Source organism: Lepidochelys kempii, chromosome 10 (assembly GCF_965140285.1).
Source record: "Lepidochelys kempii isolate rLepKem1 chromosome 10, rLepKem1.hap1, whole genome shotgun sequence".
NCBI lineage: Eukaryota > Metazoa > Chordata > Testudines > Cheloniidae > Lepidochelys > Lepidochelys kempii.
The window spans coordinates 39,899,631-39,921,217 of record NC_136389.1 but is presented as its reverse complement, the minus strand read 5'-3'; the positions used below and the strand labels follow the sequence as shown (position 1 = coordinate 39,921,217).

Below are 21,587 nucleotides of genomic sequence, written 5' to 3'. Positions count from 1 at the left end.
CGGCATACACTCTGGATGTTGTGCACTTATGTTTACTTGCGCTCCTTCCAATCAGATTGTTAGATCCACAATAGCTGGGGCTTCCCTCCTATATGGGTGTTCATCTGCCTTGATTCTTGGTGAATCTTGTTTACTCATATCTGATTAATAAACAATAAAAACCCAACCATATCCCCAAAACTATATTCCCCAAATATTCAAAAAACATAAAAGCCATAAACCATTTTTCTACCCTTTTCTCTTGACTCCCTTGCAGGTCCTCTTCGTAACAAATATCATTGGAATCCAAATCCAAATCACTCTCTTTTTGACACACAGCCGCAACTTGCAGCTCCTGTATTTTCATTTGCTTTTTCAATGCTGCTATAGTTTTCTGGCACCAGCTGTGAGAAAAGCTTGTGATCTCCTCTTCCTTTTCCTTAGTCAAATCTCAAATTAACTGTTTCATTCCTATTACTTGGACTGTTTCATTCCTGTTACTGTTACTGTTCCATAACTGTTTCATTCCTTTCAGAGTAACAGCCGTGTTAGTCTGTATTCGCAAAAAGAAAAGGCGTACTTGGGGTTAGTCTCTAAGGTGCCACAAGTACTCCTTTTCTTTTTGTTTCATTCCTATTACTAATTTATCTTTGTGTGCTTTAATCTTTTCCCAACCCATCATTCTCTTCTCTAATTCCCTATTTTGTTTCCCCATTTGTTCTCAGTTTGTATTATCTGTGCCTTGCTCACTTCCCATTACAAATTTTCCTGGCAAGTTTTAAAATTCTCTTGTAATGTTTGTAACTCTGCACAGACTTCCCCCTTACATGCAATTGCCTTTTTTACAGCTTGCCACAACAGCCATACTATGGCCATTTGCTTTTTATCGGCATTAGGCTTGTACAGCTGTACATATTTCTCAAACGTGTTTTCTAAGGTATCAAGTGTTACATCCAGTTCCACGACACCTTCCATCCAAGGGCATGTCCCAAATGGAATAATCTCCTTCTCTAACAGACTTTGGGAACTGGTATAGGAGGGTGGTGAAGCACTGGAATGTGTTACCTAGGGAGGTGGTGGAATCTCCTTCCTTTGAGGTTTTTAAGGTCAGGCTTGACAAAGCCCTGGCTGGGATGATTTAGTTGGGGATTGGTCCTGCTTTGAGAAGGGGATTGGACTAGATGACCTCCTTTCCAACCCTGATATTCTATGAGTCTATAGTATGTTTGGGGTGTGAATGTGGAATGAGTAAGGTTTGTTTTGTAATCAATAAAGAGCATTTAGAGTATTATATACCAACGCTGTGTCCAGTATCTGCTTGGTCCCCATCCCATAGGAAGGCCTCTATTGGAGGTCTATATTAAATTCCAACTGTCCCACCAGCCCACACATCCATGTGTTGGTCATCGTCTATCCCACCTCCCCCACGCCTCATCCATCCAGGTACCCATTTGTATATAATATGGGTATTCTGGTGGTACATAAGGGCCAGCCAAGAGTGGGAAACCATTGTGCTTGGTACTGAACAAACACCCAGTAATAGATGGTCCCTGCCCCCAAAGAGCTTGCAGTCAAAATAGATAAGACCATAGGGCACATAGGGGACATCTGCGGGGAGATACAAGAAGGAGAGAGGGGGCCAGGAATGTAAGCTAGGTTTCCTCAGTGAAAGGACAGAGCCTTATCCATTAGGCCTTTCTTCCTCCCCCCCCCCTTTTGTCCTCCTCCCCCAACCCAACGTGGACGGAGCCCAAGCTTCTGACATGAGTGAAACACCTCCCATTGGCTTCAGTGGTCTTTGGATTGGACCCTTTGCCTCTCCCTGCCCCAAGCCCAGCAGTTGGAAGGACAGGGCCATGTCTGTTCCAGGAGGTGCAGCAGCGTTTTCTGCAGACACTTGTGGAATTGCTGGAGTGGGTCAGAGCCATGGGCCAGCTCCCTTAATGTCCTGTCTCTAGCATCGTGGGATGTGATCATTAACACTAATGAACGCCCCTGCTTCCCCTTGTGAAATGGGTCCCTGCCGACTGGACACAAACTGCACTCCTTCTCAAGCACTCACTCGTTAGCCGAAAACCGCCCCCCGCCTCTGTTATGAGTAATAGCAGGTACCAGGCTGCGATCGCAGAGAACAAAGCATTGTAACACGGACTCTTCCATCCCCTCCTTCCCACTTGGGTACCAGTCCAAGACAAAACAAAGACAATCAGGTCTTCAAACTGCTGGGGATAATGAGGAGTCTCTCTCGGAGAGACAGCTCAACCACCGGCCCATCAGGGTGAGGAAAGAAGCCCTGAGGTCACCCCTCCACTGCTTGTGTTGTGGCGGGCGGGAGCTGTCTGCTGGTTCCTTTGGTGCAGCCTGCTTTAAGCAGCAGCAACAGGAGACACAGTTTGTAAAAGCTTGTAACAAAGCCCGGAGAGCTTCCTTTATTAAGCTGTTTTCAAAAATAAATAGCAGGTCCCTTAATGCTGACAGAGCTCGGGGGGCTAGGAGCTGTCTGACTGGCACCGCGGAACAGCTGAGAGACGGAGGCATTTCGCTGTTTAGTGTTAAAGAAAAAGTGATGTCCTCAGCACCAGAGGAACTGAAAGCAACCCTAGTCTAACTAGGTGCTGATCAGCCCTAGTTTTGCCTTTCTAATCCTGACCATCCTGCAGTTCTCCTACAAGAAAGCACTGCACTGTTAAAGAAAACAACGTCGGAACTGGAGCCACCTTAGCTCTAGACTCCATCATAGGCAAGTGTAGATTTCCCTGAGTGATTAGGGAAGGCTGGGACTTTGGAGGCCAGAGGCAATTAAATAATTAGACTCGTTTTTCAGCTGTAAAGTAAGTTTCTTCACCTACTTTTCCAGTCTATTGCATCTTTTCTACCGCCTCATCCCAGATGAGATCCCAAAAGGCAGATCCGGTAATAGGCAGGGCAAACTGTTGAATCCATCATCTCCATCTCACCCTAAAGTCCTCAGAGTGTACTATAGCATCTGGATCAACATCATGCTAAGCAAATGCACCTCTAAGCTCTAAATCCTCTTATTCATGTTGTTAGTGGGCTCACTTCGGTCGGTGCTGTACAAGCACATCGGACATGATCCAAGCCAATAGGAATCTTTCCATCAATTTCGGCAGGCATTGGATCAGGCCCATAGAAACAGACAGTTCCTGTGATAAAGGATTTACATTCTAAATAGGCAAGACAGAATTATTACCTTCTTTGTACAGATGGGGAAACTGAGGCCAAGGGGAATTAAATAACTTGCCCAAGGTCACACAGGGAGTCAGTGGCAGAGCCAAGAACTGAGCCCAGCTCTTCTGAGTCCTTATGCAGCACCTTTACTTAACCACAGGACCATGCACAATCCTCAGGGCAAAAGCTCATCTTCTTTCCAAAAGTTACAGGCTTGCTCAGGAGACAATAACGGATTTTGATTCACCAGACTTTTGAGATCTGCAGGGAAAGGCAGCAGCGCGCCAGCACCAATACTTGCTTTATGTTGCCAAAGATTATTTTACTGTTGTCGAGCTACGTTAATCCCACCCTAGCCACTGCAGCTCTCTCTGCTCTGCTCTCCCCAAACTCCAGCCAATGACAGATGTCCTTGGCAGTGGCTTTATACGGTTTAATTTGCATGATCACGCCAGATAGCGTTCACCTTTGTACAGGCTGATTTGTTCCTCCAGGAGCTGCATGCAAATAAACCTGGTGAGTTGGGACACTATGCTGAGCATTTTAGCACAGCAGACCCTCCGAGTGGGATCAGAGCAGGTAGGCAAATTTGGATTTGCCTACACAGGATGACACCAGTTTAACTAAAGGTCTGATTTTAATCGGTTTTATTAAACCAGTGCAAAAAATCAGGTGGAATGGTGGATCTTATTTCAGTTTAAACCAGGCTCATTTCGGTTTAGTTTACTGCAATTAGAAACAGGTTTAAGCTAAACCAAGATAACCAATTTAAGAAGGCATTTATGTCAGATGAATTAAACTGGTTTAAGTAAATCAGCTTAACTAAAGTAGTGCAAATGTCTGTGTAGATGAGGCAAAGAAAGAAAGATGAGTTTTAGAACAGTTTCAGGGCACGCTGTTTAACAAAGCACTGTGCTCTGTGGATGTTAATATTTAATTTTAAAAGCTTCTTCCGAAGCAGAGTACCCTTTTCAGAGGTTCTTTTCAGATACCCCAACCCCCTTTTGGGGGGCATTCATTTAAATCCTGGCCATTCAAATATGTATGAGCATGACAGAGGGTATTGATCTTATTAGAGACACCAGGCAAAACTGGATAAACCCTTATTCATTCACAGAGGGTCCCTCCGCACCCAAACGTGTGTGGCTGAATATGTAGACACATGTCGCACATATTCTATATACAATGTGTGTATATTCCCTGCACATGAGTAAGTGTGTGTGTGTGCGTGTGTAATATGTGTGTGTATAATGTTTATGTATATAGATGTACAAACATGTAATGAATGTACCTGTATGTGTTCATAAGTGAGTGTATAAAATATTATAGTGGGTTTACCTGTGCACATCCACGTCTGATGGATGGATGTATTTGTACACACATCTAGTTAAGAATACATACCCGCACGTGAAAGGAGTCTACACCTACTACTATACAGTAACATTATATGGACTTACTGTACACCAAAATGTATATTTCTATCCTGCATGTGGGTTTTCCTTCATCAGGTCATTTCTCCCTTAACATAATAAATCTGAGAGTTTATAACTCTCTGATTACATATGTACAATGGTGATTCAAACCATTTTAGATGATTTCGGGTTGATTTTTCAAACATCCATTTGTGTACATGCTGAATGGTTAAAACTTAACTATCGTTTTATTGTTTTCCCTCTTGCCTCGTTGAATTAAAAAACGTGCTCGGAGGAGGTAGCATCATTTCCTTCTTGTTTTCAGATGCTGCCGGTGCCTCCAGAACTACTTGGAGAAGGGGGATCAATTCTACTGATAAAATCAATTATGTATTTTGTTTAATATAGTTCAAAACCCAACGAGCTCTGGGCGGAAAGGACTAGCAGACGCAGGTCGGGAGAGATGGAGCTAAAAGACTTTATGCAAACACATGCTTGGAGGTGAGGTTGATCACGATCGGTTCTCACTGAGGCTGCATCAAATCATCTGTATGTTTATTTTTCTTTCAAAAGAGTTTAAACCCTTCAAAAGAGCAGACTCGTCCCAGATAATCTAAGCCAGCCCCCTCCTTTGTTTCTCCCCACACAGAAGTGCTTAGAAGCTATTTGCATTCAATTAGTGCACAACAAATAGATTCACTAAATATGGAATGTGGGGGAGGAGGGCGGAGAGTTGAAAGATGGCACATGTACGGGGAAACATATTGACATGATAAATATTGCATTGGGTTTGGTGGGAGTCCCTGCGGCTTTAACACACTCAGAATATGCAGGAGGTGGGAGAGGCTAGGCGCGCTCCCTGGCGCATCGGACGCGCGCACCGACTCTCCAACCCAGCAGCAATTAAAAAAAGGGAGGGGGCCAAGGGGGGATCAGTCATCAGGATAGTGGGACTTGCAGCCTGGGCAGCTCAAAGCTCCAAAAATGTGTGCTGCCTCTGCGATTGCAAAATTAAAGCCAGCCACCACCAGGAGCAACAGATCCACAGCAGCCCACCCATCTCTGGGGCTCCCTGTACTTCCCAACTAAATGCCTGGAGTTCAGACTGGTTTCTGCAGCTGGGTGCTTCCCTGGAAGCTGCCCCCATAGAGACACTCCAGTTTCCAAGCTGAGCAGGTAAGGCTGGGCAAACTTCACCTGCGCATACAGCTGGAAGGGATCCCTTTCCTTTTTGGCTTTGGGAGGTGCCTGCAGTTATCCAGATTGTGGTAGCTTTTGTGTGCCACGCGTGGCATGGTTGTAAAGGCATGGCAGGATGGACTAACAGTGTGTATTTCAAAGAAGGGACTTCAGGTACAAACAGCGTTGCTGTCGGAAAAAGGACGAGATCTCTTCTGATGCTATGGTAGATAGGATCCGTGCTCCCTTGCTGTCAATGGGAGTTGTGCCATTGGCTCCAGTGGGGCCCGGGTATAGCCCCAAATGTTAGATCTGTCTGTTTCTAGAGGGCTGTTTGTCTTCGCATCTGAAGCAGGGAAGCAGCAGGGGTACATGGCAAAAATGCTAATGTCTCCCTAGCTTTCTGATCTGCAGCCTCTACATGGCACGGTTTGTCTTCAAATTAATACCAGCGAAACTACAGGTTATTAGGGTAAATCTGACCGTGGTTTTACACAGGAGGTTTTTTTATATACATATACATTTATATTTCCATATTCATGTATTTGTGGTCAGCAAAAGACAGACCTAGTTACATGTTTTTTATTATCAAAGTTTGTAATCATTGCTTTATCAATTGTTCTGTTATCAATCTAAGACAGCACTTTTTGTGGAATGTATTTCTTCTCCTGTGAGCGTTCTCATGGTGTTCAGTGCCACGCAGCTTCAGGACCAATTCAACTGGAAAGTCTAAGAAAGGGATACCGGGGCTTTTAAAAGGAAAGACTAGATAACGTATATTTTTCACGCAATATGAAAACTGCACGGTGCTGTCTGAGTTTCGGGTGTGCCGGAAACGTGGTTCAATGACGTGTTATATAGAGTCCTTGCAACTTCCAAACGGCATGCGATCCGATGAAAGAAAGGCAGACAGAGAAATAGACAGGCAGGAAGAAAACGAATTGAAACAATGATTTGTTGGCTCTGATCTCTGGTTTGGGTGTGTTACTGCTTAGGCTGATGTTATCTTGCGCAACACACGTGTCCGGGGGTCCGCGTGCGCAGCGCACTGTCCCCTGAGCAGGGAGCTCTCGCTAACTTGGATTTTCCGTCGGAGGCAGAGCGCTGCTCTCTGTTCTCCCTGGGCTAAGGGAAAAGCGGAGGGACCAGGCTGCTCCCAGCCAGAGAGCGCAGCGGTGTCTCCGAGGCTAGGAGCGGGTGGGGTAATCGTGCATGTCTCTGTCTCTGGCTGCAGGAGGAAGATGGACCCGTTGCTCTGGCTGTGGATCGCAGCTTTCCTGGGGGTGAGCCAGGGCTGCCCGGAGCCCTGCTCCTGTGTGGACAAATACGCCCATCAGTTCGCAGACTGCGCTTACAAAGATCTGCAGGCGGTCCCCGTGGGGCTGCCCTCCAACGTGACCACCCTCAGCCTGTCCGCCAACAAGATCACCTCCCTGCAGAAGAGCTCCTTCGTGGAGGTCACCCAGGTCACCTCGCTGTGGCTGGCTCACAACGAGATCAGCGCCATAGAGCAGGGCACCTTCGCCATCCTGGTGCAGCTGAAGAACCTGGACATCAGCCGCAACCAGATCGTAGACTTCCCCTGGGGGGATCTGTACAACCTCAGCGCCCTGCAGCTGCTCAAGATGAACAACAACCACATGGTGAAGCTGCCCTGGGAGGCCTTCCACACCCTGAAAGACCTGAGGTCCCTGCGCATAAACAACAACAAGTTCACCACCATCGCCGAGGGCACTTTCGATTCGCTGACTTCCCTGTCTCACTTGCAGATCTACAACAACCCCTTCAACTGCACCTGCAGGCTCCTGTGGCTGAAGAGCTGGGCTGAGAACACCCTGATCTCCATCCCCGAGAAGGACTCCATCAGCTGTGCAGCCCCGGACAGCCTCCGAGGTGTCCCACTGGGGAGAATCCCAGACCTGCAGTGCGCGCCTCCCTCCGTGCAGCTGACCTATCACCCCAACCTGGACAACACCGAGCTCTACGACGGCTTCACGCTCCTGCTGCACTGCAGAGTCAGGGGCAGCCCCCAGCCGGAGGTCAGCTGGAAGGTGCAAACCGCCAGCCAAGCCCTGGAGATAAAGGGGCCCGGCGTGGAGAGGGCTGGGAACGAGCTACCCGCTGGCAGCTCCAAGCAGAGTGCAGAGCGCTTCGTGGTCTACGGGAACGGCACCCTGGTCATCCCTCACCTGAGCAAGCGAGAGGAAGGGACCTACACCTGCCTGGCCACCAACGAGCTGGGCAGCAACCAGACCTCAGTCAACGTGGCTGTTGCCGGTGCCCAGAAATACCCCGCCCGCCCCATGGAGGATCCCCTGGCAGGCAAAGCGCAGCCGGGGGAGAGGAAGCCGGGCCCCAAGGGCTCCAAGAACAGCGTCCTCAGCCCCGAAGAGAGGCCCAAACCCCTCAGCCCCACCCGGCACAGCTCCCACTCGCCGTGGCTGGAACAGGTCCCCTCCAAGCGGCCCCCCTTCGAGAAGAATTGCGGCTCCAGCGCGGACACCCAGTACGTCTCCAACCATGCCTTCAACCAGAGTGGCCAGCTGAAGCAGCACACCTTCGACCTGGGCGTCATCGCGCTGGATGTGTCGGAGAACGAGGCCAAGGTGCAGCTCACCCCCTTCTACGGACAACCGGAAAAAGCCCACCTGCGGGCGCTCTACCTGTGCGCGGAGAGCGGCCACGGCCACTCCATGGTGCAGTGGTCCAGGATCGAGGAAGGTGTGAACTCCTACTGGTTCCAGGGCTTGACCCCCGGCACCAACTACTCGGTCTGCCTGACTTACCTGGGGGAGGATTGCCAGGTGCAAGTGGTCTTCACCACCAAGAAGGAGATCCCCTCCCTCATCATCATCGTGGTGGTCAGCATCTTCCTGCTGGCCCTGGCCACCGTCCCCCTGCTGGGGGCCACCTGCTGCCACTTGCTCGCCAAGTATCAGGGCAAAACCTACAAACTCATCATGAAGGCCCAGAACCCAGACCAGATGGAGAAGCACATGGCGGCGGACTTCGACCCGCGGGCCTCTTACCTGGAGTCGGAGAAGAACTACAACCCAAGTGAGCCAGGAGAAGGTGAGGCAGAGCGGGAGGCGGAGGGGCAGAGGGAGCTGGAGCGAGACGAGAGCCTGGTGGCCGAATCCATCGCCGAGTCCCAATCCAAAACCAACCCAGAGGAGTTTGAGGTGGGGTCCGAATACAGCGACAGGCTGCCCCTTGGGGCCGAGGCTGTGAACATCTCCCAAGAGATCAATGGGAACTACAGGCAGCCAGCTCGCTGATCCGACCCCTGGCCACCCCCCAGCCACTGCCCCAACCTGTATATTGTATAATACAGTAAGATACAAACTCGATGGGGGACCTGAGCCATTCACTGGTTGATCAGCTACATCCTTCCATAGACACTTCTGCCAACAGCCCAGCGTGAGGGAAACCCAACAGAATTCAGATTCCAACCTGTTTTTTCTGGCCTCACTAAGTACTTCAGGGTGGGGTCGAGTTTTTAAACAAAATAAGTGGAATGAATTGGCCTTTAAAAAAGTATTTAACACACTATTTGAAATACAAAGTTTAAAAAAAAACCACCATCTGCTCCCAACATATTAATTCTAAACGGAGGCTGTGGTCTTTTTTAAAAGCTATGTTGGTTTGTTACAATTAAAATACAATGGATTGACTATTTCTCCCTCTTTTACAAAAGAAAATCTGAAGATATCCTGAGTTAATTTAATCAAGGCCAGTTGTCAATTTCAAGCGTGAGTGTTGTCAATTTCAGCAAGTTTTTGTGCTGGACAGCTCCCATCCCCGTCCAATGCAAACAGCTGTGCCCTTCCCACGCTGGGATGTACAAATCCCTGTATGGGGAGGATGGGCGAGTGGGTAACTGAAACCCACACCGGTCCTGACAATCCGATCAAAGATACGCAAGGTGATCTAGCGCGTCACCTGTACCTAGACAGTGTTAATAGAGCCGTGCTGTAGAATTTGAGATGTGTGTGTGACTTGGTCCTCTCTTAACTTGTGGGTGCTTCTCATTTCTTTAGAGGTAGGGGAAGAAGTGTGGAAATAACCCCACCTCTAATCTTTGTTGTCCCTTTTTCCCAGACCTTCTGGGAGGCATGTGACTCACTGAGATTTCCTAGATGTTTATTGAATAGAGTAGCGTGCTTATAGAGAAATGTATGTACCCTTGATGTGAGTCTGTGATGTTTAAAGGGGAACGGGAAATGATAGGTAACTTTTGCCGTGGAATTGAGAAAAATCTGAAATGTATATGCAGCAGGTGCATCTGTGAGTTTTTTATTTTTTGCCTCTGTATTAAAAAAGCACCAAAAATCAAAATGAAATCAGCACAACTGTCCCCAAGGCACAGAAAGATTGTTAATTGATGGTTAAATACTTTCAAAAGCAACCTTAAAAACAAAACAAACCGTAACCTTTTCTAAGCGCTTATGTATGTGAAGAGTCAATAAAACAGATTTAAAATGGAGTTTTTGTTCATTATTTATGGGGGGATATGGGTAGATTAATGGAAAATCAAATCCATATTTCAGTTTAAATTAAAAAGCTGTAGTATAATTATTTCCCCTACAATATTCTGTTTTTTCTTAAACTGGGATTTTATTTTTCAGATGCAGTTATTTTTAAAATTGTGGTTATGATCATTCTAATTTCTCCAGAGGGATGTTTTTCCCCCCATGGTTTTGTTTGTTTTTGTACCATTTTCTTTCTCTAAAGAATTTGGGGTCGTCGTTATGAGTGGCAGTTTCAGGGAATTCTAGAATTAGTCACTTAGGTTTCTGAATTACAAAGCGACAGCCTGCTTTGTTTCACAGGTACCTTTTGTCTGTCTTTACCTTTACAAGCACAGGGACATTTGGAGAGTTTATTTGATCGCCAGTAACATGTTTTGCTTTGTTTCACCAAAGTAATTTAAAAAAAAAAACGGAGACACAAATAACTGGGAAGGAAATAACCCTAACCCCTATCCCAACATTAAATTCGTCTACGATGCAGAGAAAACATTGAGACAGTTGTCTCATGGATGGAGCAAGAATAAAACTAGACTGGCCACCACCAGCTCCGCCTATGTTCAAATAAGGTAGGTGCCTGCGGGAGGAGAGAGACGGACTGACTCCAACACACAGGCCAGAGTAATATTTATCTATGCCTCCTTTACTGATGATGTGCAGCCCCCAAACTACCCGCATGAACATTCTATGTACTGTGTGTCTAGAGGTACGGTGCTTCGTGTGTGTCTGAAGATGTGTGTGCAAATAGGGCACGTTGTTTATGTAGGTAAATGTGTATACTCTGTGAGTGTGCATGAAGATAAATATACACCCCAATTATTTATAAACATACATCTACTTTATGAAATAAGGTAAATGCATGTATTTTCGCGGTGTGGATGTATACACAGGCAGATTATTTATATATATGTTTTGCTCCTGTAGATAATATATATACTCTCTGTGTGTACAGATATAAACACACATTTATCTACACCCCTACACGTCAGCTTTGTGAATAAAGGTAAATGGGTGTACCTTGTGTGTGGATACGTACACAGATTATTTATATACTTGTTCGTGTAGGTAAATGTATATACTCTGTGTGTGCAGATATAAACACACACACACACCCACTTACTGAATAAAGGTAAATGTACTTTGTGCGCCTGAACATATACACAGATTATTTATATACATATTTTGCGTATGTAAATAAAAGTATGTACTCTGGGTGGGCGTGCTCAGATATGCACACAATTACTTTGTGAATAAAGATAAATGTTTATATTTTCATGTGTTTGTAGACCTACACACCCACATTATGTGTACCCACATTTTATGTATGTAGGTCAATGTACACACTTGGAGTGCAGCTATGATTATTTAGACATGCACGTTAACAATATATAGTATATAGAGGCAGAGGTCCGCTGTAGCATACTTTGCAGACATTCATATAACTGGGTGTATCTATATACACATGCACAGCCTCTGTATGTAAGATTTTATGTAAGCCCAAGGAACCGTGCACTCCTGTGTGCGGTGTGGGGTGGGGCTGGGAAGAGTTGGTCCATCTGTTTTATTTGAGCCCCGATGTAAAGATTTCAGTTTCCTGTGCCCCTGGCTCGCTGATCTTCAGGAAGTAACCCCTGACTCCGAAAACTGCCCCCCCGCCCCAGATCTAGACCCTCCCCGCCCTTCCTGGGACAGGACTGGCGCTTTCCCCTGGTGTTTCCGCTGAGGCAGACGCACCCTCCCCGACACACGCACCCCGCAGGGTATATTCCTGAACGCCAGGCTCTGTTCCAGGCCCCGAGTCACTAACCCCTTGGCACTGTTGGACATCCGGAATCCCACAGTTTAGAAGCGTGACCGACCCCAGGGGCGATCAAAAGGAGCCATATGCCCATGTCGATTTCACCAGCGGGCGGGTAGGAAAGCAGCCCAACCAGTAAGAACGAAGGACAGCAACTAGTTTCCATGTAAAACAGGGCCATTTCAGAAGCTAGCAACACCGAACATCCCCACCGAGGTGTTTGCAATCATCTTCCCCACCCGAATGGTTTTATCCAACAATTACGCTAAGATCAGTGTTTTGTTTTTTCAAATTACCTTTATCATCTAGAGCTAGCCAGTTTATGCTTTTGCACATAGGCATATATATCGAAGATTGTGTGCTTACATATATATTAATGCCTGTGTGTGTGTGTGTTAAATGGGTAGGAATGTACTCACACACACACACACACACAGATACCTACCCATAAACATACTTGCATTCATAGATTGATAGGATCCACAGATTTTAAAACGAGAAGGGATCATTGTGGTTATGTAGTCTGACCTCATGTATACCACAGACCCAAAAATTTCAAAAAAGCAGAGGGGAGAGAGAAATATCACACGCACTCACACACACAATCTGTGACTCTAGGAATGCATGTGTGTATACATATTTGTACATACAAACACAGAGGACAGAGAGAATATTCTATATTCATATGTTAGAATAATGCTCATTTTTGGTATAACTAAGCAGGTGCAAAATCCGTGAATAAAGCATGTTAATAAACCATTTTCAGGAACTTGTATTTGCCACCCTTCAGGCACAGGTACAACTTTTTTTTTTTTAAATTTCAGTCTTTGTCAACATTAAGTTTTTGTAGACTGCTATATTGAAAGAAAGCAAACCTAGACTATAAAAATAAAAGACATAGTCAAGACAAAAGAATGGATGGATTAAATCTCTTTAAAATTAAAAATAATATGGTTTAGACTCTGATCTTCAGAATGACTCCACTGTAAATTCATTAAAATCACCGGAATTAATCCTGATTTACAGCAGTGTAACTGAGACCTGAAATTAGCCCCAAATGTTTTCTCTGCTTTAAGCTATTAGGATGTTGCCACTTCAAGAGATATTAGGGATTCAGAATTCCCAGTATAGATCAATCGCCTTTTGTGAATACATTTTAATTGAGTTTTATGCTTTAAAACATACAAAGAATAAGGAAGTACAATCATTTCTGCATCCGATTAATTATGGAGTAATAGATTTTTTCCCCTAATGTTTCTACAGGGAATCTAGTTATGAGGAGAAATTCACTGGTGCTGGATTATGCTGAGACTTTTGCTTTATGGAGGGTATTAATTAGCATTTGGAGAGGGAGAGATCAGAAAGGCTATGACAGAAGATGGAGTTTTAGATCATACAAAATCATTATTGCAATAATCAAATTGCACAGGTAATTTAGCCACACTTTATATCGTCTCTGTTTATAAATAGTTTATAAAGTGTTAATAAATTATTAATAGATATTTTAATAAATAGTCAATGGTTATAAATTGCTATAAAGGCCTGCACCCACCTATAGCTCCTTCAACTGATGTGATACCAAAAATTAATGCCAAGGACACCAGGGGGCTGTTTTCCAAATGTCTGGAATCTGACCTACAGTGGAGAGGAAAAGACAAGAAAAAGAGGAAGGAAACCTCCTGAAAGGAACTTAGCAAGAAATCTGCTGCAGGGGAAGAATGCTAGAAGATATTGTTACAGGTTGGGGGCCAGATCCTCAGCTGGAGAAAGTCACAGTAGCTCCATTGACTTAATATCTGATCTACACCAGGGGAGGATCTGCCTCCTTCAGAACAATTGGAAGAGATTGTTTCCATTTTGGATAACATGTGAACTGCAGTGGCTACTTGGAGCCATCTGCTGCCATTGGGGCTGTGACTCTCCTCTTGGTTTCCCATTGAGTTCAGTGGAGTTATTCCCAAATTGTACCAGGTAGAAGTGACATCCATTTATTAGACTTTCAGCTGCACCATCCGGTTCCTTAATTTCTTCATGAGCATGGGCAGTGTACAATTGGAGGGTCTGATCCAAAACCCGTTGAAATCAATGGGAGTCTTTCTGTTGGCTCCAGTGGGCTTTGGATCAGGCCCCTAACCGTTCAGGGCTAGATCCCCAGCAGATGTAAATCAGCATAGTTCTATTGTTTTGTTCAATATCTTCATAAATGATCTGGAGGATGGTGTGGATTGCACTCTCAGCAAATTTGCGGATGATACTAAACTGGGAGGAGTGGTAGATACGCTGGAGGGCAGGGATAGGATACAGAGGGACCTAGACAAATTGGAGGATTGGGCCAAAAGAAATCTGATGAGGTTCAATAAGGATAAGTGCAAGGTCCTGCACTTAGGACGGAAGAACCCAATGCACAGCTACAGACTAGGGACCAAATGGCTAGGCAGCAGTTCTGCGGAAAAGAACCTAGAGGTGACAGTGGACGAGAAGCTGGATATGAGTCAACAGTGCGCCCTTGTTGCCAAGAAGGCCAATGGCATTTTGGGATGTATAAGTAGGGGCATAGCGAGCAGATCGAGGGACGTGATCGTCCCCCTCTATTTGACATTGGTGAGGCCTCATCTGGAGTACTGTGTCCAGTTTTGGGCCCCACACTACAAGAAGGATATGGATAAATTGGAAAGAATCCAGAGAAGGGCAACAAAAATGATTAGGGGTCTAGAACACATGACTTATGAGGAGAGGCTGAGGGAACTGGGATTGTTTAGTCTGCAGAAGAGAAGAATGAGGGGGGATATGATAGCTGCTTTCAACTACCTGAGAGGTGGTTCCTAGGTTCTAGACTATTCTCAGTGGTAGAAGAGGACAGGACAAGGAGTAATGGTCTCAAGTTGCAGTGGGGGAGGTTTAGGTTGGATATTAGGAAAAACTTTTTCACTAGGAGGGTGGTGAAACACTGGAATGCGTTGCCTAGGGAGGTGGTGGAATCTCCTTCCTTAGAAGTTTTTAAGGTCAGGCTTGACAAAGCCCTGGCTGGGATGATTTAATTGGGGATCGGTCCTGCTTTTGAGGTTCCTTCCAACCCTGATATTCTATGATTCTATTGACTTCAATGGAGCACAGCCAATTTACAGCAATGGAGGGTCTGTCTCTGAGACAGCCCCATAGAGAGATGAGCTCACATCATTCTACTGGCTAAAGGACACCAACAAGAAATTCCCGTGTTATTTTGAGCCTTCCAGAGCCTAATTCTGCTTGGATTTACACTGGTGTAACTGCACTGAATTCCATGGACTCAGTTCTGATTTACACCAGTGTGGAAGAAGGATGAGACCTGCAAGCATCCAGCAATGGAGCCAAGCCATTGGGAAAGTATAATCATTTGGATGCACCGACATGCTATGGTATGTTTAGTCTGCTGTATTGCACGTGTCTGTCCTGAGCTGCACTGATGTGATCAATATCAGCATTAGTAGCCATAAAATGGCTTGTTGAGTTTCATTGACAAGAGGAAGCAATAGTTCACTGCACTTTTGCCTGGTAGTTTATCTTCCCCTCACAATACTAAGGGCAGACAGGTAGAGTATTAAGAGGGAAAAGAATCCTTCTCCCAGATCTTCCCCCCCTACCCCCAGTGTTGACCAAGAGATTTATAAACATGCTTTCCCAGCAAAGATGCATCAAGAGAGAGAGATTTGTGGGTCTCTCATGCAATTGAGGGAATGCAACTTGCCAGGCCTGATTCTCCACTGCCTTGAGTCTTTTGTGGGCATTTCCCCATGAGCAAAGTAGGCAGTTCTGGTCCCCTGTGCCCTCCCTGTGACTTACAAAAGAATCTGACAAATCCCTTGCACATGGCATTAAGCTAGTATATGCAGCTCTAGAGTAGTCACCCCTGCTCCTCCCCCTCCCCCTCCCTCACCCCACCGCCACCCTGGGTAGGGAGCCTGCTGGAAGAGAGGCCTCCATGTCTTGTTGTTTGAATCACTGCAAATTCAAGTGGCCTTGAGGCTGAACACATGCACACTGGATTAGTAACCAAGACATAACCCCTCCATAGGGTTTGCTTTCATAACCCTTAACCCAAGCTTTCTGATGAGCTTGGCTTGTTCCCAAAGTTTCTACCCTGCTCACCCTAGCCCTAGTTCCCCAGAGGGAGAAACAAACTCTTTTCTGTTAGTGATTACAAGTAATGAGACCCACCTAGTCTGCCTTCCAGTACAAGGCCCCCTACGGCAGTAAAATAGCCTTGCATTTCCCTGCACGGTCTTACATGGAAATGACCAGAATATTGCAATGCCAAACAAATTCAATATTGTGAAAATGTTTGCTATCCCCCGCCCCCATCCCTACCAGTCCTAGTGCTAAAGTCTGGCATCCTATCACAGTACTACAGCTAATAATAAGAAAGGGTGAAATTCACCCCGGGGTAATCTTATCAATTGTAATGTACTTCTTAGCCCTGTAGCGTAGTAGATTAATTTTTATTCAGAGCCTGCAACTTCTCCTGAATCTTGTACCAATGAAAAAGTGCATATAGTGTATTCCCATGAGATTGGGAGGCACAGGGCTTCTAAGCACCCTGGGGCATAGACTATCCCACACATCAGAGGGACTAATCAGCTCTAATTCTTTCCCCGTCCTTTCATAAAAATAACCATGCGGCTTGTATATTAATGAAGAGCATGCTCAGTGCTACCCCCGGACACTTGGTCAAAGAGCTCTCAGAAATAGTTCTCACTCAGACTCCTGGGATCTTTACCATCAAAGCCTAAATACACAGACAGCAAAAGGTACACAATAAATGCTTCTTCTGTCTTGGGTAGTGTTTTTTATTACAGAAGCTTTAATATCATTCATTGATTCAACTCCAGAACAAGCCTATGTGAGGTAGGTATTATTACCCTGTAGTGGGGTAGTCACCCCACTCCAGCCCTGAAAGGGTTAAAGCTCACCCTGGGAGAGAGCTGGGGCTGCAAGAAAAGGCTCGGTTGATTTGGGGAAACAGCCACAGCTGGGGCCACGCCCCAATAAGGCACAGCTGGCCCTATAAAAGGGCTGTGAGCCAGGCACTCAAAAAGTCTCTCTCTAGTAGTAGAGAGAGAAACTTCTGGTTGCCTGGGAGCTGAGCAGGGTATCTAGAATGGAGTAGGGCTGGTGGAAGGCCAGAGGAGCTGGGGAACTCCAGCCTGGTAAACCCCCAGGCTGCAGGCCTTGCTAAAGGCCAGGAAAGGTACTGTGGCTACAGAGGGGTAGCCTGGGAGTAGGCAGAGGCAGCTGGTCCAACGGCCCTTGCCGATGATTTGCGGTCTGCCCCAGTGAGTGGGGGCTAGACTGTGACAGGCAGTAGCCACTGAGGCAAGGTGGGGCTAGAGAGTTGGGGGTTCCCCTGGGTGGGGAGACCCAGATTGTCGGTTACCTCTGGGGGCAGAATGCTGAGGTAGAGGGATACCAAGAGGGATGGGGGGGCAGTGGCAGGCAAGACACCGGCTTGCAGAAGGTGATCTAGGCTGGAAGAGCTAATTCCCAGGATGACCAGCAGGAGGTGCCACACCGGTGAATCATTGCTTCACTACATACCCCTTTTTCACAGGTGGGGAAACTGAGGCACCAAGTGATTACAGATTTGAGCTGGTGAGTTGGCTTCAGAGTGTAGAATTATACCTTCCATTTATATAGTACCACCTATGCAAGGATCGGAAAGTGTTACACAACTATTAACTGAAGCCCTGTTTCAACTGTCAATCCTGTTCAGCAAAGCACCTACACACATGCTTTAACTTTAAGCACATGGTTAGGTCCCATTGATTATGGGACCTAAACATGCTTAAGTGTTTTGCTGAAATGGGGGGTCTATGTCCTGAACCCCAGTTCCCTGCTCCAACCAGCTGGTAACACTGCCTCTCACATATTCCCCATCTTCTGCTCTCAGTGACCTGTACCTGTCCAACCCACTGAAGTTAGCTGGGTTGCCAAGGTGTGAATATCGGAGTAGAAGTTCCCCCAGTGGGTGCATAAGAAATAGGTTGAACAATGCAGGCGATATGCCTGTGTATTAAAGAGATGACATACCTCATGGACAGAGATGCATTTGCCACATCAATAAACTGTCCTCAGTGGACCAGTTCCTCAGCAACAGCTTAATCTAATTGCTGTAGCTCCTGTAACTTCAACAGAGCTAGGCTGATTTACATCAGCCGAGGATCTGGCCCTGTAAGCCCATCCATGCCATTCTGCTCAAACCCTCCTTCCTCTCTAGAGGATCTCTCCCCTGCCTTTTCAGCCCACCCCATCTGTCTCTACACATCCATACTAATATCAGCAGGGTCAAAAATCACAGGCCCAGTCACCACTCAGATCTTATAAACACACCAAAACTCCTCTATGGTAAAGGCACTTGGCTAAATCTAGTTGTCAACCTGTGTCTCAGTTTCCCAGTCTAAAACAGGGCTGCAACACAGCATATCAATGTAGAGAAATGCTGTGCAGGGCAGAGGTGGTAAAGAGAGGCTTGTGTGACCCTGGAACTGCAGCCTTTACACATCATCTGCACAGGCTCTGGGTTGGTATCTTGATAAAATGTCAGAACATGACCGAGCCAGTCTCCTGGCTAGACTTGTGGGTGCAGCATACATTAGCTTGTAGTGTATTGTGGCACTGTCTCTTAAAATAGACATCCCTAGTCACCAGAGGGCCTTGCAGTGTAAGGGGTGTCTCATGTGATGGAGGCATGCACAGGCTCTGCAATCCCTGCTCAGAGCATGCAGGAGCCATCTTGCTATGTTTCCAATAAAAAGAGTTTTGGTTTAAAAACTTTATAGCACTGGTCTCACTCTGTTTTCTGAAGTACAGTGGCTGCAAATGACTCTGGAGGAAGATGCTCTCAGCTGCCTGATAGTGCTAGACAGCAGGACAGGCCTGAATCCCAGAAGTGCCAAGTGCTATTGACTTCAGTGGAGTTGTATCAGCCCTGTACTATGCATTGTGCCCTGCGCGCATCATTTAAGGCTCCCAGCCCCTTGGGAAATGAAGGGACAGCCTTGTGCAATCAGCTACTCTCTCTCATCCCTCCCTCTGCAAGCTCACGCACCCCTGGAAGGCGGGGAGGGGATAGGAGCTGAGCAAAAGTTCTAAGAACAAGGGGGATTTGTTTGGTCATTACCAGAGAGTGACTCACTCTCTCAAGGAACAGATAACTGGCCTTCTCCAAGATTAGCTGGTTTCAGTCCTGACTGCCCTGGAGGCCAGGTAATTGGAGAAGCAGGAAGCAAAAGGGGTGTGATTGGCTGACCTCAATTTCCCAGTAATGGTGGAGAAAGAGGAGCCAGACAGAGACAAATCAACCAGAGGCTGATGTGCTGGAGGAGAATGGAGGATGCTGGTTAAACAGAAACTAGACCCAGGAGAATGCAGCAGAGAGAGGAGTAGAGGGCGAACATGCGTCATGCTGGACAATGAGTCACAGGCCGTGAAGACAGACACTAGAGAGGGAAGGGGAAATTGGCACAGGGGAGAAAGCTAGAAGGAGCGTCTAGGTTGATTGCAGCTTATGTAGTTGTTTACGCTAGTGTAAAATATCCCTGGTTCCAGATGACAGGGCCTGATGCTCATCTCCACTAAGGCTCCTGTGCACAGCTCTATCAGAGTAAAGGGGACCAGACAGTGAGTGTAAATTAAGGACCCTCCAGACTTCCACATTCCTGTAAAGGGGCTGTAGTGAAAATGAAAATCAGGCCCTGTCAGCTCCTGGGTGTTTAACAGCTAGCTGGGGATGAACATGAGGAAATGCACAAAGGTGCAGGGTGATGGTGAACGGCCTTTGTCTGATAATGTAACAAGTGGGCAAAGGAGGCTGCAGCGCAGGACAATCAGAGGTGGGAGTCAACAGCTCTTATTTATTACATGCAGATTATTGATAGTGGAGGAGTAGCTCATTTCCAGAATGTTTTAAAAATGAACATCAGAGCAATACCACTTCCCTGCCCCTCATGTGTCAGTTGTACCAGAGCTGGGGTGACCAGACAGCAAGTGTGAAAAATCGGGATGGGGGGGGGGTAATAGGAATCTATATAAGAAAAAGACCCAAAAATCGTGACTCTCCCTATAAAATCGGGATATCTAGTCACCCTAACCAGAGCAGAGGGGGTGAAATGTCCCGTTTTGAGTCAGTAGCTTCTGCACTCACTTCACACTGATGGATCAACTGTACAAGGAGCATTAGGCCCTAGCTAGCTAAAGGCTCTCTAGAGGGCATGTCTGAGGCCTACGCGACACACAGCTTTTGTGCCACTATCACTTAGCAAGGTGGTTTGTTTAAATCGGTATCAGTATACCAGTGCAACACCTAGTGTAGCGTGGGTGCAGTGACACCCAGTAGCAAAGTGCCTATAATAGAGCAAACTCATCAGCCATGGCCAGGTGTGACAGGGCAGTGATTCTGCCTGTTTCCCCCTCCAGATAGTGGTTTGGGTTCTCGTGACTCTAGCCTGGCTAGTCATAATCTCATCTCTTTCTGGGTAGTGCAGAAATCCCAGCGCCTATAGTCCTTGCTCCCTCTGCCTCAGGGAGGTTTCCTACCCAGTGCTGGGTCAGTAGAGAAGGCCCGGCCTGCCTGCTCCACCACATGCCAGGTCAGAAGACCTGCATAAATTGGCTGGAATCAACCCCTTCCAAACCCTCACTGTTTCCTTGACTTGCTTCCCACTGCGGGTTGTGTCTCAGATGGAGGCCCTGGGATCCTGTCCTCCTAGAGGTCCAGCGTCTCCCCAGTCTTCTGCAGAATGCTCTAACTTTCAGAGGCTCCCCAGCCTTTCTGGCTGCCCCCTGGAGCCCTTCACACCTCTTCCTTGTGGGGCCAGGCCCAGAGTGTAAACTCCCTATTCCATGCTTCCTTTAACAGGCTGGTTCTAATCCTTAATCACCTGCCTCCACTCCAGGTGGCAGAATGGGCTAGTTGTGCTTGCTGGCTCCTGTTAACCCTGTCCCTGTGAGTGGGCGTTTATATTCCGTTCCCGTCCCCCTGCCACCACTCCAGTGCCCTATACTGGAGCAGCTGGAATGGAGCATATCCCTTTAACAGTGCCAGGAGAGTTAAAGCAGTACAGCTTTCTAGTGCAGACCAGATCTTAGTGCTGATGGCCTGGGTTGCATGTAAAAGTTTTGCCAGCATGTTGGTTAGGAGTGTGAAATAATCATAAGCTCCCGGTCACCAGAGTCATTTAGGCAATAATGTCTCTTCCTTGGTACAGCTCATTTCATTAAGGGGAGGTGGAAGCTCACTGTGAATGGGATGTGGGAGGCTGGAGGGGTGGCTAAGGGAGCACAGAGAGCTCCTGAGACTGGCAGCCAGCTCCAGGCTGGGAAGGGGCATCCTGGCATTTCCTACTGCCATTCCTCTGTAGCTGGTGCCCAGTGCCCTGTGCTCTCCCCACCCACACTCAGCTGCTGGTCCCTTATGCGCCGATGCCCCCTGCCCCCACCCAAGAACTACCGCCCTGTCCCCCACCCCAG

At 46.9% G+C, this 21,587-nt stretch overlaps 1 protein-coding gene across 1 annotated transcript; it reads left to right on the top strand.

Annotated features, from left to right (window-relative positions):
* Positions 1 to 5,505: 5,505 nt before the first annotated feature.
* On the top strand, positions 5,506 to 10,245 carry ISLR2 (immunoglobulin superfamily containing leucine rich repeat 2). The gene is made up of 2 exons (XM_073363074.1): positions 5,506 to 5,756; positions 6,994 to 10,245. Exon 2 carries the CDS (start codon positions 7,001 to 7,003, stop codon positions 9,035 to 9,037), a length of 2,037 nt encoding a protein of 678 aa, XP_073219175.1. The 5' UTR covers positions 5,506 to 5,756; positions 6,994 to 7,000; the 3' UTR covers positions 9,038 to 10,245.
* Positions 10,246 to 21,587: the final 11,342 nt, after the last annotated feature.